The 18,806-nt window shown below is 41.0% G+C and overlaps 4 protein-coding genes across 6 annotated transcripts in view; 2 read left to right on the forward strand and 2 right to left on the reverse strand.

The window, feature by feature from the left end:
* Positions 1-18,806, reverse strand: part of LOC108653075 (uncharacterized) — a 102,113-nt gene that overhangs the window by 12,186 nt on the left and 71,121 nt on the right. The window lies entirely within an intron of this gene.
* On the forward strand, positions 312-4,813 carry MFS16 (major facilitator superfamily transporter 16). Of its 3 annotated transcripts, none has more exons than XM_018104152.3 (8): positions 312-468; positions 1,995-2,205; positions 2,276-2,427; positions 2,521-3,095; positions 3,184-3,219; positions 3,408-3,603; positions 3,664-3,812; positions 3,883-4,813. In XM_018104152.3, the coding sequence occupies exons 2-8, from the start codon at positions 2,081-2,083 to the stop codon at positions 4,252-4,254; spliced, it is 1,605 nt and encodes a 534-aa protein (XP_017959641.1). In that variant the 5' UTR covers positions 312-468; positions 1,995-2,080; the 3' UTR covers positions 4,255-4,813. The 3 variants fall into 3 exon arrangements, with proteins under 3 accessions (XP_017959641.1, XP_017959642.1, XP_089117148.1); XM_089261022.1 differs by lacking the exon at positions 312-468 and adding an exon at positions 518-542; XM_018104153.3 differs by lacking the exon at positions 3,184-3,219.
* Gnptab (N-acetylglucosamine-1-phosphate transferase subunits alpha and beta) lies at positions 5,040-7,546 on the reverse strand. The gene is made up of 2 exons (XM_018104150.3): positions 5,870-7,546; positions 5,040-5,808 (listed from the first exon to the last, which is right to left on the reverse strand). The coding sequence occupies exons 1-2, from the start codon at positions 7,382-7,384 to the stop codon at positions 5,320-5,322; spliced, it is 2,004 nt and encodes a 667-aa protein (XP_017959639.1). The 5' UTR covers positions 7,385-7,546; the 3' UTR covers positions 5,040-5,319.
* VhaAC45 (Vacuolar H[+] ATPase AC45 accessory subunit) lies at positions 7,846-10,191 on the forward strand. Its single transcript, XM_018104167.3, has 5 exons — positions 7,846-8,006; positions 8,092-8,195; positions 8,266-8,368; positions 8,438-8,699; positions 8,770-10,191. Exons 2-5 carry the CDS (start codon positions 8,110-8,112, stop codon positions 9,480-9,482), a joined length of 1,164 nt encoding a protein of 387 aa, XP_017959656.1. The 5' UTR covers positions 7,846-8,006; positions 8,092-8,109; the 3' UTR covers positions 9,483-10,191.

An 18,806-nucleotide genomic window follows, 5' to 3' on the forward strand; every position in this document is an offset into this window, starting at 1 on the left:
CGTTCATTCAATTACTTATGGAACAATTGCAAATAGTTGCCACTTGAGCATAGCCAACTGTTGTTATTTCTTTGCTGGCATCAATAAATTCACTTATACATCTACAAAACAGCTAAAGCTTTTTCAGCTGTCATTGCATAATATTTGAACATATTTTGTACACATTTTTGACACGCTTTTTTCAAAATGAACACACAACAGAATGTGAATGATATCTACAGTTTGCTCCACAATGACAACACATACTCGATTTGGCACAGTCCAATAAACTATCGATAACTTGCATAAATATTTGCATAAACAGTGAGCGGTCACAGCTGTTAGTTCAATTCAGACAACAGACCGAACTGGGCAGTTCGCTCATTCAGTTTCTTGAGTTGTTCGATTGAACATACATATAGCGAACGATTCGATATAACATTTAATGTGCTACGCTTTTTTATTTATTTGTTTAATGTTCGTTTAACGGTAAAGTAAACACTAATCAGCTAATTGATTTGAGCAGGGAATTTCTAAAGTGTTGCCCTGACAGTTTGCCATAAGTACGCAAAGAGAATAGCAGCAGCAGCAGCAACAACAAGGGCAAACAGACGCAGTTCAACGTCACACAACAACAAAGAGTGTCTTATTTTTTTAGATATCAGTAAACAAATAAACTACGTTGCAGTATTCACATTTCAAATTTGCCAGCATAACAATTTTATTACAAAAACAATACGTGTATATCTGCCGGCAATATTTCATTTCATTTTGGGCATTTTGTTACTTACAAGCCCTGACAACATATGCTTGGATGAATGTGTGTGCCTGAGTGTGTCTGTTTGTGTGCTTTGATGTGTTGATGTGCTACTGTGTTAGTGCGCAAAATATGAAGACCAAAAAAAAAAAAAAAAAAAATGCGATAAGGGCAACAACTTCATAGGAAACTAAAGCGGTCGCTGTGCAACAATCTCAATTGAGTTTCCGACACTATCTCTCTCCCTCCCTCGATCAATGTTTTCCTCAGCCGCGTCAGCGCTACAGTCAACACTACCTGTTGATGTACGCCCACAGTTTACCTGCCTCATTGTGTTTGTATTTGTGTGTAGGGTTTTTGCAAATTTTCAATGAAACGTACAAACTTCCATCTGGTTTGCCTTGATATATGTAGGTTCTAGTTGCGAGTCGTTATAGTCAGTTCAGTCTGTTTCAAAGCTACCTTGATAAGGCTTGGCATAATTTTTTATTTTATTCAATCACCTGTGTAGATTCATAATATATAAAGTCGATAGGTTAAAAATATATTTTCAGTTACCTTGTGATAACTCTAATAATGAAAATATTTCTAATAACACATAGGAATTTTTGATAGATCAATTTATATGTATGATCGAGAAACATATATTTTATATAAATTGCAGAAATATTATAAGGAACGATGGAACCATGCTAAATCCTGACTATCTTAAATAACTTTTTAAAAGTTATTATCGGAACAGTAGAGTTTATGAAAAGGCCACGATGATAACGATATCGTAATAAAGAAACGGAATATATCTAAGCTAAACCATGTGTCTAGCACATGCTACCCATGTAGATTGTCCTGTACTACATTATAAAAGCTATTACTGATCCGAACATTCATTCGGCTAACCACCAAATGCCTACTTTAGTTGAAAAGTATTAATATTTAGAATGACTCAGAATGCATGTGTGCATATTTATATTTATGGACTATTTCAGCTTAGTGTATGACTTTTTGTTTGTGATAAATTACTTCAATGAGAAAAATTTTTGTTTCTATACGAAATCTTTTAATAAATTAGCTAGAACAGAAAAGGCGCTAGCCTTTAAATTAATTCAAGATTTATTTTATACATCAAATATTTTGCCTTCGTTTCTTTATCTCTAAATATCCCAGTTTTCCTCTCTCTCTCTCTCATTTCTTTCCTTTAAGCATATCGCCATTCTCTCTTCAACTCTCTCTCATATTTACATCTCTTTCGCTCTTTCAGCTCAATTTAGATAAGTAGCTACACGCACCTGCCCCGCCTGGACGTGCTCAGCTGCTTAATAGTGAGAGCGTGCTTTGGGCCAGTCGATGAGATCGTCAGTGACGCGAACGCGCAAAATGAGTAACAGCTACAATGATATACCCATTGGCATACGGGTCCTTCAGAGCCTATCGCGGCACTGTCCGCGATTTCATGCCCGCAGGGAACTCTGGTAAGCCATTGATCGGAGTTGATGTTAATTGAGTTACAAATGCTTATCATGGCCTACCTTATCATTGCAGTTACAAGATGTCCATCATTCTGTTGACATTCGCTGCCTATGCCTGTTACCACATGTCCCGTAAACCGATATCTGTGGTCAAATCCGTGCTCCATTACAACTGCTCCGATTCACAGCCTCATGCGGGCATCGATTGCGGCTACGCGCCGTTCGGTAAGTTTAATTGGAATCCTAATGGCCGTGCGGCAGGGTTTTCCACTCTCCTTAGTAGATCTATTTGATCGCTAAAGCTTTTGCTTTTCCCAGATGGTCCCGATTCGAAGAGCTTGTTTGGCATGCTAGACTCCGCCTTTCTCTTCTCCTATGCGATTGCCATGTTCGTCTCCGGCTTTGTGGCGGAGCGTGTTTCATTGCGCTATTTCCTATCCATGGGCATGATCATGACGGGCGTGTTCACCTACCTCTTTGGCGTCGCACGCACCTCCAATATACACAGCCTCAGCTACTTCATATTTGTGCAAATCTTCGCGGGCATCTTTCAGACGACAGGCTGGCCGGGTGTTGTTACCCTGGTGGGTCGCTGGTTTGGCAAAGAGAAACGAGGCCTGATCTTTGGCATCTGGAATAGTCACACATCGATTGGCAACATATTGGGCACACTGATTGCCGCGCACTATGTGGAAACGGATTGGGCGCTCTCCTTTGTGGTGCCTGGCATCATAATTGGAGCTGTTGGATTTGTATTGTTTCTGTTTCTGGTCGATCAGCCAGAGATTGTGGGCTGTCATCCACAGCACAGCACACAGGAGCGTCGCATCATCTCGAACGAATCGGATGCGGACAGCGACAATGATGAGGAGCAAGCGCGTCGCAGCCAAGCTGTGAGTATACCTGGCTTTTGTGCTCTTCCAATTTCAGCTATTGCATTTTATGATTTCGCTCATCTAATATAATTCGACGCACGGCCAGCTTTATGCACAGTCCTTTTATGCCGTACCACAAACCGTAAGTGCATGTCTATCGAGTGCTATGTCCATTCTAATCGCTGTTTTTGTACGTGTGCCGCTTCTCAACTGCTTTCTGTATTTGCTGTAGAATCTAGTATAGTATGTAGAATATATATATCTGTGTATATATGTAAATTGTATTATTTTGATAGAGTCATTAATAATGTATTTCTATTATCAATGCAGGATCAGGTCAGCTTTCGTTCACCGCCCACTGAACGCACGCCCATTTTTGCTCGTCCGAGCTCAAGAGATCGTCCCATCAGCCTCATGGGTGCACTCCATATACCAGGCGTTGTTGAGTTCTCGCTCTGCCTGTTCTTCACCAAGCTGGTTAGCTATACCTTCATGTACTGGCTGCCGCTCTATATACAGTCTTCCAGTAAATTACATTTTTATACTTACATATATTCGAGATATTCATATATATTTACTCCTTTAGGTACCTTGGGTCCGGAGCTATCGGCTGATCTCTCTACGCTCTTCGATGTGGGCGGCATTTTGGGCGCCATAGCCGCGGGCTATCTATCCGATCTCACGGGCATGTCCGCCACCGTGTGCACAGTGATGTTGTTCTTTGCCTCGCCTATAGTAAGATGTCCAGATTTCCCTTCTCATACATATATATTGATACGTCTTCCATCTTCTTATGCGCTTCCAGCTGCTGTTATATCAACAATATGGCGCATTGTCGGTCACGATTAGCGTGCTGCTGCTGATCATAGTCGGCATCTTTGTGAATGGGCCGTATGCGTTGATCACCACATCGGTTAGCGCTGAGCTGGGTCAGCATAGCTCGTTGGAGGGCAATGCCAATGCTTTGGCCACAGTCACGGCCATAATAGACGGCACGGGCTCCATTGGCGCGGCAGTTGGGCCACTGTTAGCGGGCCTCATATCCAGCCATGGCTGGGAGAATGTCTTCTATATGCTAATCGTGGCAGATATTATAGCCATGATATTGCTAATGCGTTTGGTCATCAAGGAATGCCTCACACTGCGACGTTCGACGACCCGCATCAGGATCGAATAGCAGCGGGCCAATTGATTTTATTTAATCGGAATTTAATATATCATATGTATATAATGCACACACACACACACACACACACACACACGCGCGCTCGACAATGTGTGTGCAGATTTGCATTAGCTATTTCAATATCATACTTCTATTTATATGCCTACCCATATATAGATATATATTCGCTTAAGTACTGTGTGCTTGTGTGTGTATTCAGCTGAAAGCATATCACTTGTTTTTCTCAACCTAATTAGTTTTCTATTGCCAATTGTTTTTTATATATACATACTTATGGTAGCTATTACTATTTGCAGCCCAATTCTTTACTATATTATTGCAGTATGTAGCACATTGAAAACATTGGCTAACGAGCTATACGAGTTAACAGTTTTATATATAAATATATATTTTATACAGAGTCTCCTCCAATAAACTATAGTCTAATTGTAAGGCATGTTTACACTGCTATGTAAATAAAGTTTTCGTACACTTTTCGTACCGATTAGCTAGGACATTACTGTTAACGCGATTTGTCCCAATAAAAACGAAGAAAGCATTTTTAAGCAAATGTGTTTTTTAAATGAAGAAGTTTAAAGTCAACATGGTGTTAAATTAACAGCAACAGCTCCAGTCAAGCCAAATCAGACATTGTTTAAGCAAATGCTGTTAACATTAACTGTTAAGACGCGAAAGTAATGTTAATACTGACAGCACTGTTAGAGACTTGTATTGCTCACATAAAAAGCTAAACAATCGCTGTTAAGCAATAAATTTGCCGTTAAAGCCAGAGTAAGTTACTATTTTAAAAATTCTATTTATTTACGTATGTATTACACTAATTGTAGAGTTCATTTAGCCTCATCGAATTATCTCTGTTTTCCAGTTTGCCACGCTTAAAATTAGCCTCATGATTGCGCTTAAATTAGATACAGTCAGAGCTCAATGTTCTATATAACTAGAATGGAAATGGCGATAATCTCAATTAAAACTTATCACAACACGAAATTAAGTGAAATGTAAAGCAAAACGAACACAACCTTAAGGCCGATATTAATATCAGTAAATACATATACTCTACAGTCGCTGCACACAACGGCGCACGATCTTCGCCTTGTGCTGGCAGAGCAAGCGTAGTAGAAAAATGACCAGAAGCAGGCTAACTCCGTAGCCAACGACGAGGACGGCGCGTTTACGTCGACGCCAGCGTTGATAATCCGTCCAAGAGACGTAGCGGTTGCGAAATTGTGGCGGCAGCTCAAATTTGCTGCGACGCGGAAAGAAGGACAAATAGAAATCCTCGAGAAGATGACGCACCAGCTCATTGTCCTCGCCACGTTTAAAGTCCAGATTATCATTGATGCAATTGAACTTGCGTGGATTACGACGCATGCGATCGAGCGCCTCCACGACCTCCGTCAGATTCGAGGTGAGCATCATAAAATTGCTGTGCGAGGCGCGCTTCGGACTGACGTGAAAGCGATATTTGGGGCGCACGCCAAAGTTGGCGGTCAGCGCCTCAGCCAGCAATGGGCAGCGATAGACCAGCTCGCGGGTGATGGTGGGCTGCAGATGCAAGATGCAATTAGTTAACTATGTTATCGGATTTGGCTACTTCATCTTTTACCAAATTGGAATCCTCGTAGCGCTCATAGACCAATGTGGAGTGCACAATCTTGCTGTTGACATCCTGCTCCACATTTCTCGTGCAATTCTGCACCACCTCCTCAAAGTAACGCATCGCTGACCAATCCAACGGTGGCGGATAGATGCGTGTCAGGCATGTGCGCACCTCACGATCCGACCAGGTGCCCGAGCCATCCGTATCGAACTCATCGAAGATTTCTTCGACGCTCAGCGTTCGCGTCTCACTCATCAGGAACGAATAGTAAGCGAACGCGAATTGCAAATCCGTTGCCGTACGGAAACGTTGTTGGGCTGTCTGCTGCACCTGCTGCTGGAAGCGCTGATGCATATCATCGACAATGTCACGCTCGATGAGGAATCCCACGTGAGCCAGCACATGGCGCGCCTTGAAGCCATAGACACGATTGAGCAGCATATTGGTGGCTATCAGGGAGTGCGAGTAAATGTCTGTGGAGGACTTGAAGTCCTCCTTGTGCAGCAAATTGCTGGAGCTGGTGCTGCTCACATCGAACTCGGGATTGAGGGACTTCAGCTTATCCTTATTAAAGCGCTCCACAATGCGACGCAGCTCCAGCAAAGTGGACACATTGCGATGCTTCATCAGCTCCTTAAAGTTGGTCGAGCTGCGCTTGAACAGCTGCTGCAAGCCCATATTGGGAAACTTATGCACAGGCGGATGGGCCACGGGAGCAGCTGCTTCAGCTGCTTGGTGCAGCTCCTGCTGCAGTTGACCAGCCGCAGCTGCGCCAATGCCGCCCTCACTGCAATCACCGCCATCATATTGGCACGCATCGATGTTGCAATGACGATCGCACGCACCGTCGCCTATATAGGTCCAGGGGCAATCCAAGGCACAGTCGGGCACCATCCAGGCCTGATAGACGCGCACGCCCTCCGCCTGCGTATACAAATCCTCCGGATACAATGGAGCACCCAAAAAGATATCATCGTTGAGATAGAGAAACCTCTTGGACAACTTTGGTATGCGATGTATAAACGTCTCAATGGCAGCACTAGAGAATGTGGGCAATTGTTTGGGATCTGGAGCGAGCAGTTCGTGAGGCACCACGCTGACCTTTTCATAGTTCAAGTCTAGCCAGCTGGGTATTTGGCCATTGGTCACAATGTACACATGCCTTATCCAGCTTGCGTGCTTCTCCAACGAACGCAGCGAATATTTCAGCTCATTTTTGTCATCGAATCTCGATGGATCGTAGTTGGCATCATATCTTCGAACCAATTCTATAAAATCGGGATCCGATCCATTTACCCAGGTATAGACGGCATCTATGGGCGCACAGTGAGTTTCGCTATAATGTCTACTGTCATGGCCATCTGAAGCATTGAACATTTGCTGCCCTGCCACCCAGAGTAGAACGCAGAGTGCTCCAAATATTGCTAGGAAAATCAGTTTTCGTCTCGACTGCATCTTAAGCCGATAGATTTTCTCAATTGTACGCCGCATCCGCCGATGCCACCGGCGTCGCAGACGCATTTCGTATAACCTATTGCGCACTACATTGCCAAACACTTTCCGTGCACGTTAAGTAAATAAATTCTCTTTGTTCTGCACACAATTCACTCAAAACAATAAAACGGGATTGATTTTAAGTCGGCCTTTTATTAGTGATGGCCTTCTAATTAGGACACATCTCGCTGAGCTATCGATAGCAACTATCGCGCTTAAGGCATAAATATTGCGACCAATATTATGCCTATTTGATATTTGAATTCAAATTCGTGTTTATTGTGAACCAATTATATACTAAACAATAATTATTATTAATAAATAGCTTATGTATAATTATATTTTTTTTTGTATTTTTTTTTACCTAAAAATAGCTATAATCACTCAAAACATAAAAGCGATAGTAATTTGTAATTTTTGGCGCTTTGCGGTGTGGCCATATATGAATTTCCACTGTGTCGCCGTGACTGTCAATGCCAAATCGACTGAAATATCGATTAGTTGCATTCGCAATCGGTCAGCTGGTTGGCCATCACATGACCTGTCATATGAAAACTTTTTCACTCTTGACAGCGCAAATCGAGAATCGGGCCGTGCAAAACGAAAAAGTTTTAGCTCATTTTTCGTTTGTAGTTTTTGTTCATTTTTGGTTGGTTTTATTTTTTAATTGTGTTCAATTATGTTCGTTTATTGATTGGAGTTTCATTTTATTTTAATTTGATTTAATTAAACAGCGAGCCACGCAACTAAAAATGCTGTGGAAATCGGTGATTGCTTTGTGCGTCATTGGAGTCGCCTTGGCCGAGCAGACGCCCGTTTTTCTATGGGGTGCCAACAGGTGGGTGGCTGTTTTTCAAATATTATTATATATATATAACTATTTACCACTTATTTATATTCAATAACAGTCCAACGAAACCTTCGCTGCGCACTGTGCCTCAGGCTGAATTTCAAGAGCAGTTGACGACTTTGCTCAAAGATCACATGGTTGTGGCCTTCGAGGAAAATGGCGTAAGTGCAAATGCAAACTCGCTTGTGTATTACCAATAAGCACATTTGTGTCTGTCTCCCTCACTCCAGCTAAGCAACAAGGATTTCCTGTGCTCCACCAACGAGGCCCAGTCCTGCTATGCTCAGCTGCAAAGCGTCAGCCCCAAGACCTATTACACAAGCGTCGAGAATCCGGCTGAGGCATTGCGTGTCGCTGCCCAGAAGCGTGAACACAACAGCGTCGATGCCAACGGCCAGCTGGTGCATCCAATCAAATGCGAAGTAGGCACCGCACAGATTGTTTCCTTCGAGAATGTGGAAGAGACACGTGCCGCTACGCTCCAGTCACATGGTGAGCTTTGCTCAATGAGAGCTGTCCATTCATTTGATTAATTCTTATCGTGCATATTACCTGTAAACAGACGCTGCCATTGCTGCCATCAGTCAGCAATTGAACTGCAAGGTTGCCTATCTGTATTTCGCTGCACCCGCCACGGCACCCGTTGTGCAGCGTCGCGTCCGTCGCTGGACGTCGGCGGAGACGGTTACCAATAGGTTCTTCAGTGGCAATCAGTTTGCCATTAGCTTCGTGAATGTTGAGTACTATAACCAGGCCGCTGGCACCACGACACCAGTGAAGGTTCTGGGCATGACAATCACCAACGCCACCAGCATTAAGTTCTCCGTTGCCCTGTCAACCGATGCCTCAAAAGATATCACCTTTGACGTTACCTATGGCGCTGAGGAGGGCTACTATACGGTGAGCAATGCAGCCTATGGCACCGATACATTCCGTACGCCCGGAGTGACCGCCCCGCCAAGCTTCTCGTATACCTGCGGCAACACCACCTGGTATACACCCGTCAATAAGGAAAACCAGATTAACTCGCTGACCTGGACCTCGCTCCAGCTGCAAGCGCCGTTCAGTGATACAACGCCGTCTGATTTCGCATTCGGCGATTCCTGGGATTGTGTGGGCTTCGTAACGCCCGGCATTTTGATGGGCCTGTTCGTCGTTGTCATTTTGCTGGTGATTGTCTTCCTGGGCTTGTGCTGGATGATGGACATCAAGACCATGGATCGTTTCGATGATCCCAAGGGCAAGACCATCACGATCAATGCCAGCGCCGAGTAGATCGAGTAGAGTAGCTATCACCGTCTTAGCTTCATCTTTGTTTTACTTTATTCTTTTTGTTTACCTTTTGTGCATATATAGTAGAGATATCCGATATCCGTTATATTCAATATTCATTCCTACCTTCACATAATTACTATAATCAATACTTAAATAACAAACAAAAAAAAAAAAAAGGCAGGAAATTAGCGCTCACAATTTATAAATCATACAATGTACAAATTTATGCCCACAAAGTTGAGAAGCTGCACATTCAGCATCGAAACAAGAAGAAGAACAAACACACATGTGTACCTTCTTGACTTTGCAGCCGTAAATTTTATCATATATCTTTATATATATATATATATATAGTTTTGCTTGCACCGACTTTTGCTGCTGCATTTGTTGATCTTTTTATGCAGTATTTCGTTTAAGTTGAAAGTGTTAACAACAACAAAAATGCACAAAAAATGTACTTTTAAGGACGCACACTATGTTATGTTTGTGTGCGTGTGTGTGTGTGTGTGAGCTATGCGTGTGTGTGTGTATGTATGAATGTATGTGTAGGAATTTGTTTAAGCTAAGCCCGATTCTTATTTTGTCATTAGGCGAAAATTTATTGTATGCCCTTGTATGATAATATAAATCATTTCTGTATGCCCGAACCCGCCCACAATAAAGTTTTTCAATTGTTTTACAAACATACCAACAAAAATATAAATAAATATACATATATAAAAAACCACAACAACAACAAACAAGTGGAACAAATCGTATCGACTTAATTGAATTCCCACTGTTGCCAGCGCACCAAAAAACTCATAAATACAAATCAAAAGTTTTATGAAAATTTATTGACTGCGCCTCCTGCCACATTTGGTTGCAGCTGTTGTTGCTGCTGCTGGTGCTGTGGCTGCCTCTACACTTCACATAAGGATTAAAGATAGATGGCTGTATATAAATATGTGTGTGTGTGTGTGAGTCTCAGTGTGTGTTTGTGTATTCGTGTTGATTGTTTGCAAAAACTTTCAAGTCTCAAAAATAGTTTTACGTAACACTTTATGCTTGCCTTCGGCTCCAGCTCCTGCTCCTGCTCCTGCTCTTGCTCTTGCGCTTGCTCTGCCCGTGTGACCTGCAGCTTTCATTAAGTTGTTTTAGCTGCATGCTCAAAAGGCATTGTTTATGACATTTTAATCTCTTGTTTATCCGCTTGACTTTATCCCAAACGTCAGCAAACTGACCGCCCAAGCACTCCAAGCACACCCAACTCAGCCACCCACTCAACCCGCTCGCTGGTCAAGGCTTCCGTTGCTTGGGCGGCCGCACAGCTCAGGCATAGCACGACTATCAGATGAGCTGCCCATAGCTTTATATATATATACTTTATACTAGTTTGTCTATATATATATTCTTAACTAACAAACTACCTTAGTCAATTCTAGATCTATTTCTTGACAAAGTCTAGATATTTTTGGAAAGGTGAAAGGTTAGTTAGAGCGATTATCTGTCTATGAATTGAGTTGAGTTAAAACTAGGTAGGTCATGCATAGAGAGACATGAGACTTTCAGCCAGCTGAAAAATCTAACGAAAATCCTAGTATGATAACGACTTTCACTAAATTTTAATCAATGGCAGGCAATTTGTTTATTTAGAGTATAAGCTATGCAAACAATGAATATTAAGGAATATTGCTCAAATTATAGCCAGTACACTTTGTAGAGTAAGTCCAGTGTGCAGAGAAAACAATTGCTCGACAGGAGAGAAGTTTAATTGCATGAATTAAGTACGATGGAAAAACTTGTAAGGGTATTATAAATTTTGTTTGCACAGCTCTGATGATACTTGGCACTATATAGATTATAAATATGTATAGATATTTGTGTATGATATATCTGATTCAGATGATATGGGTAAACATATGGTTGCTATATTGCTTATAGATATTTAAACACAGTTATGCAATATTTATAGTCAGTCAATGCTTTTTTCTCCAGCTTAAATTAACATATGTCCCCTTGCATTTAATTAAAGACACAAGCTGAGTTCATTAGACGCTGCTTAAGCACATAAATATTTTTGGTCAAAACTTGATATAGTCGACACTCGACAGCCACCGTCGAGTCTTATGAACTCTACAGTGGGCGCTAAAAAGTATGCTACATAAGCAGCAGCAGCAACACCAGCAGCAGCGGCAGCAGTAGAAGCTGCAGCAGCAGCAGTTCCCTTGCTGCGCGTCCGGTCGTCCATGTAGCCTAAGAATCCAGTTGAGTGCACCAAGTGCCTTTTTTTTTTGTTTGCTCATTTTCTTCTTCTTGCACTTCTTCTTTAAAACGTTTTCCTTTTTGTTGCATTTGAAACAGGTCAGTGCGTCATGCACAGCAAATGAGCATATGAAACGCTGCACCAAACATTTTTGCCTCGCTGCTGCTGCTGCCCCTGCTCCTGCTGCCCCTGCTCCTGCTCCTGCTGCTTAGTTGGCTGGCAGCTGCAAAAAGGAAAATTTGCGCTGGTAAACAAAGTGCAATATGTCCCACTCCTATTGCAGACAATCTGCCTTGGCTAGGCTAGGCTGCTGCTGCTGCTTCGAGCTCTGCCCGCCAGCCTTAGCCATGACTCTGTTCCTGCCCCTGCCCCTGCCTCAAGTCTTGCAGCTGGCTTTGGCCTTACTCCAGGCCTGCCTGCCTCTGCCTCTGCCTCTTCTTGCTCAGCCTTACTCCTCATCCCGCACCCGCTCCTGCTCCTGCTCCTGCTCCTGGCCAGCGGCTGCTTTGGCTATAGAAAACAGTAATTATGCATAAGTCAACACGCGACGCAGCGTGGCGGCATTCGTAATGAACTCCACTCAAAAGCCAAACGAGCACTTTGCACCAACAACCTCCTCCGCTCCTCCACTCCTCCAACCAACTCCTCCCCTCCCCAACCCAACGTGGGCTGCTTCATTACGCGCCAAGTTCAAAAGTTTTTGGCTGCCGAAAATGTCACCAACTGCAGAGTCGCCAGCAAACAAAACGAGGCGCAAATAAAAAAAAAAAAAAATGAAGAAAATTGTATATAGCAGAAACGGAAACTTGTCGCAAAGTTTTCGGGAGTAGCCAAGTGCCAACTATGTAGGAGTTAATGTATATATATGTATGTATATATATATGTATATATGTAGATCTATATAAGCATGTCTTGCATAAGTAACCAGGGCAACTGTTGAAGCTGCGCAACGCCCGCTGTAATAAACCCAGCTTGGCAACAAATTGCGGCATTAGCTGTGGGCAAGGGAAGGCGTGGCAATGAGCAAAGTCCAAGTAGTCAACAGTTTGGAACATGTGTTTTATTTGGCTGTGGCGCTTAATGCACCCAAATGCAGTTAGCAAAGTTTTTTTGTTTTTTTTTCTGTGTGTGGCGAGTCATTAAGCTGACCACAGGGAGAAGTTGCAGGCGAGGCAGAGCAGAGAAGGTGGCATCTGTATGCATGTGTGTGTGTGTGTGTGTGTGTGTGTGTGTGTCTACGATTGCGACACAGTCAAATCATTAGCGCAGCGAAAGCCGAAGTCAAACAATGCTAGCGCCAGCAGGCAGCTTCAGTTAATGATGGCATTTGTGAAGCAAAGCAAAGCAAGCTGCCTGCTCTCTTACTACTCTCTCTCTCTCTCTCTCTCTCTCTCTCTCTCTCTCTCTCTCTCTCTCTCTCTCTTGGCTTAATCCCCTGCTGGTTAGCTAGTAGCCACTTGCAATAGCCTCATTGCAGGGCAAAGCTGAGCTGCTTATCTGCGCTAAGTGCCAGCGACCTGGTTGCGGGCCATGTTTACACACGCACACACACACAGCCGCCTTATTTAATGCTGGGCGTGGCCTCTAATGAAGCCATTTGTGAACAGCTTTCAAACTGCTTGCGAGCATTACCATGTCTATGTCTATGTCTATCTAGGCATTATCAGATTTTCATAAAAACATTCTGTACATCCCATCGCAACCCTTTTTTAACCAAAAGCCAAGTGGCCCACACACACACACACACACACACCCATACAGCTGAGAGTTGGTCAGCTCAGGCGGACAGAAATTAATTAGTTGTCATTTTTAACAATTGAGCGTGACAAGAGGATATTGTGCCCAGTGCTTGACTATGGCCAGGACATCTCCTGCCCTGCCCGCCTCCTGCTCTGCCCGCCTCCTGCTCTGCTGTGGCTCTGACAAATGATGTTGGCGCTGTGTGACGTGTGACAGATAAGTGCCGAAAAAGGTTTACAACTTTTGCCAAATGCCATTTATTATTGATGTCGTACGCCCACTCCAGCCCGCTACCCCTTCTTGTTAGCCTGCAGCTAAATGTGTACAAATGAAAGTTGTGTCGAAAGTTTTCAGCCGGCCAACAATTAGGCATGTTGCGTATACGCTACATTGCCCAAGCAGATAAGGCCTGACAGCCACGAAAGTCAATCAAATTGGCAATATAGAGAGTATTTATATAAAATATTTATATACTTAACTACTATTCAATTTATTTATTTATTTATATATAATATTTATATACTTACAGCCAGTGCTGTCAGCTGCTGAACTCCGAAATAAGTTGGATTTTGGATAACAGTTCGCTGAAATAGTTGAAAATGAAAAATTAATTAGATGAAAAATAGAAGAAAATATACGAAAAGTAAAAAATATATTAAACAAATTATTTATAGAGACTTTTAATACTAATATGAAAAATCAAATATATTAAATGGTCATTTTGTCCCTCTTTTCCCTATTAGTGTTTCCTCTAAACATTTTGTCTAAGTTTTTCCTCTTAGACTTTCTAGAGGAGTCTTGTTAAATTTATTTCCATTTTTCAAAGTGTTTTTTTTTTTTTTTTTTTTTTAAATTCTCCTCTACTCTGTTTTCTACAAATATTTCCTACAAATATATCCTCCAAGTATTTCTTCTTAGCGTTCCCTCCAAGTATTTTCTGATCACACCACACCACACTCCACTTTACTTCAGTTTACTCCACTTTACTTCACTTTACTGCTATGGACAATTGACCCCCACCACGACTGAGCGACTGAAGAAATGCTGCAGCTGGCTGCCCTTTATATAGGTCGACTTTCACTCAACCACTAAAACGCTCTCAAATGCTGCCAGGTAGAGATCGTTGCAGTCGAGCCCTAAGAGACCAAGAGGAGCTCTCTCTGCAGCTGCAAGCACTCCAGCTTCGTTTCACTTAAATATAAATACCAAATGAATACTGCTGCATACATAGAGACAACTTAGACGATCGTCTGAGCAGAGGCATAGTCTGCCTCTCTATCTCATTTTTAGTGGACTTATTATCAACAAAGCCAGATTTAGCTTGGAATAGTCTGAATTGACATCACTGCTTACAGCTCATCCTAATTGCAGCAATTATTTGAAATTTAATTTAATTCCAGCTTTGATTATCTAAAAATAAAATTCAAATGAATTTGTTGATGATTTTAATTGTGGTTTTTGTATAGACAAATATATATAGACAATATATATAGACAAATATATATATTATATGTGCTTCCCCTCTATTTTGTGGTTACTCTTTATCTACCCTCTCTCTCTCTGTGAGTCTCCCTCTTTATTTTTCTCTTCCCTTATACCTTTGCATTAACTCTTAAAAATTTAAATTGGCTGAGAATGAAAAATAAAATCGGATAAAACTGTCAATTTAAATTCTTGGCCTTTAAGCTAACATTATTAAGTTTATTACATCAACTAGTTTGCTTTAATCAAGAGTATATAAATATATGAACTTTGTGGTGTTAGTCACGCCTCCTTCTGTCTGCAAACAATTATACTCTGATTACCCATTGAAAATGGGTTGGGGGTATAATAAAAAGAAAAACATTAAATGAATTAAATAAAATCAAATGAAGGCGAAATTAATAAAATTGAAATTTTAAATTTAATTATGCTCTAGTTCATGTTGCTATAGCTACAGCTCTATTCTATCCACATATAAATTTTATATTTAATTTAAGTAGAACTCTTTGTGCAATTAATACAACTAGCTTTGTAGCTCTACGCACAATTTGAGCCAGCTCTGCTGGCAGGAGGAGCAGAGTGGCCTTTAGCTATTTATAAGTCGGCAGGTCGGCTGCACTAAGCCCCAACCGTTGAGTCGGGGCTGTCGAGCCAATTAACTAACTGAATGTGGCATTATGTGAGTATATACTCCCTATATACATATACAGTTAAGTAAATCTATGTGTATGCCTATGTAATGGCTTGTAGAGTAAGAGCTTGGCTGGTGTCGCCAAGCCGTGGCTAAGCTGCGGGTCAAGTTAATGGGAATACCTCAGCTGCAGCTGAATGTGGGACAAGCGGTGCGTAGCAGATTCTTGATATGGCATATTTACCACAGAGTGCATTAGGCTAAGACCCAGAAAAAAAAAAACTCTGTACATGTACTAAGTATGTGGCAAACGGGTGTAAGCGACTGTCTAATACCTAAGCTAAAATTAGCAAAAATACTATTATTTATATTTAATATTTAATTGCATTTATATATTATTATATATTCGTTTTCGTTTCATTTAAAAAATATTGTGATAGCAGAGCGTGTGTATATATAATTTTTTTAAGATCTATAAAGATGAACTTTGGAAAAGATTACCAACTAAGTGTTTCCTAAATTGTCTGTACATTGCCTTTATATTATATTTTGAAAAATATATGTAAATGGCAAGAAATGTTTTTAAATATTCTAGGGAAAGACTAAACTCAACAAATATTTTTAAATTTTTCTAAAGGCGTTTTATATTATATATTTTATATTTGTATATATTTTAGATCTAAAAAATCACAGTCAAATATATTAAGTAGCTCATTCAACACAGCCAATATACTCTCTCCACATTTCGTGGACGAGTATAAATATTGTATGGGAAAAAGTCAGACAAAAGCTGGCGAAAATTAAAGTCAAAGTCAAAGCCGATTAGACGCTTAGCATGTTAGACATGAAGAAAGACACAAAGAGGAGGCAGCGAGGAGGAGCAGGAGGAGAATGACAGAGAACATTGTCAGGCCAAATGTGTGAATAAGTAGCAGAGATGTATGCATGTGTGTGTGTGTGTGTGTGTGTGTGTGTGTGTCAAATGTAAATATATATATTTATATTGACACACATGCGGGCAAAGGCAGATCGAGTGCATTTTTATGTAAATATAGGAAGTATATCAGAGGTACGCACACACACGTGTATATATATATATATATGGTTAGCTATATACATGTGTGTAGGTGCGTAAAAAGGCGACAACCGTTGTAGATATTTGCATAGCCCGCTTTACTGTTTCGCTGGGCGGGGCTGGCTGCCTTTCGATTTGCTTGTTTTCGCTTTTCATTTTCTATTTACGCGCAAGATGGAGACATCAAGTCACGTAGCCATAAAGACCAGTTCAATATGCGTGCGTGTGTCTGTGTGTGGCTGTGTGTGTTTGTTGTACAGAGCCAACACAGTCATGTGTTATTGATTGGGCGTTGCGAGGCTTAAACAGCGAGTGTAGCCGTGCCGCGCGCACATCTGTTTGCAAATCATATTCAATATTTTGTTTGCTTTTAGCTTCAGCTACACAGCCAACTGCCACATGCCACATGCCGCGTGCCGCTTGCCGCATGCCAGCAGCAGCTAGGCGCTCCCCTTTTGCCGTGCCAGCTTAAAACCTTGTTGCAGTTGTTGTACTTACATTTGATTGCATTTGCCCTACACAACTTGAACTTTTGCTTGCTTTTTTTCGAGGAGTCCGCGTTGTTTGCCAAAAATTGTTGGCCTTCCTTTACCCTAGCCAAAACTTTTGCAACTTAATCATCGAGACAGAGGCAGAGTGCGAGACAGAGAGAGAGAGAGAGAGAGAGGGGTGGAGTGGGTGAATCGTAGAAAAGACTTCCAGCAAGCGTAACCTGGCCACATGCTCTGGCAGCGCCATCTGTTGTCGGGCAGCGGCAGCAACATATTGTTGTTCCACGGCGTTGTTGCAAAGTTTTCACATTAAAAGCATTTCAAGCCAACAAATTGGGAAATGTGTTTACCGGCATACGCATATTCTTACAACCTTTACACACCTCTTTGCTTCTGCTTCTTCTTCTTCTTATTTTTTATATCATTTAATTGAAAGTCAAAAGCGAAAGTTCGCTATGGAGGGGGCGTAACCTTTTCAAAAAGTTGTTTTGCTGCCTTTTCTTCTGCATAGCCATGGAAATTGAAATACAAATGTACAAAAATATTTTTGTTTGCGTCTAAATAAGTTGGGAGCTGTGCTCTAAAAGCAAGCTCTAATAGTTTTTTACAGTTTTAGTGTTTGCACTATTTGAAAAGTGAAACTTAATGCAAAAGCCAAACTAGTGTCGGTCAAATTGTGAATTTAGCTGTTTGAAAGCAGCTCATAGAAAAGTTTTAGCGCTTTTTAGTGGATGCTATAGAGGGCTAAACTGGCTGGAAAATTTAGAAAATAATACAGTTGAGGAGGAGTTTTTAAATGTTTTATTAAAATATAATATGCTTGTAGTATTTAATTTAAATAATTTATATGAGCACTAAAATCAATTTTAATATTAAATTCATATGAAAAATATTAAATTTAAATTAAATTAATTTTATTTAGTTTCGGCTATAATTTTAATATATGTCAAAATTCTTGAATTGAATTTTTTTCATTTTCATAGAGCTTTACTCAATTTTTCATATTCATTTATAAAATAAAATTTCTATATGCATAAGCAATATACATACATATGTATGTATGTATATGTGAGCATATTTCATATTCACCTAAAATCTCTAATAGAATTTATGTTGGCTATAAGCTGTTAGCTGTTGACTTCAGCATTTTTGTATTATAAACAAAAAAATTGAGAATTTGCAGGTTTATTTCCTTTATTTCTTTGTATAAATAGAAAAATAAACAACAACAACAACTAATAACTAGAGAAATCGCAGCTCAGCTGCTTTGTTGACTTTGAATGGGTTTTGCCTTTAGCTGTTTGTTGTTGTTGCTCTTGTTCTTATGTTGTTGTTGTTGTTGTTTCCATTTGTTGTAATGCTGTTCTGCTATTATATAGCTCTTGGCTGATAAAGCTGCATGCCGTGTGCATTTTGTAGTCGAATGCAGTTGGCTCTTTATGCGATATACTTGTTAATGTAAGTATGTATGTATGTGTGTTTGTATATGTGTGTATGTATGTGTGGAGCGTAGTATCTGCCTCAGTTTTGTCGCATTTTCCACTTGCAAACACAAATACAAGGATAAAACACGTACACACACACACACACACACACACACACATTCATTCACTCACACTCACACGCACACACACATACATATAAAGCCCTGTGAAAAGGG

This window comes from Drosophila navojoa, chromosome 5 (genome assembly GCF_054131105.1).
Source record: "Drosophila navojoa isolate 15081-1374.11 chromosome 5, UAZ_NAV_1.0, whole genome shotgun sequence".
Lineage (NCBI taxonomy): Eukaryota > Metazoa > Arthropoda > Insecta > Diptera > Drosophilidae > Drosophila > Drosophila navojoa.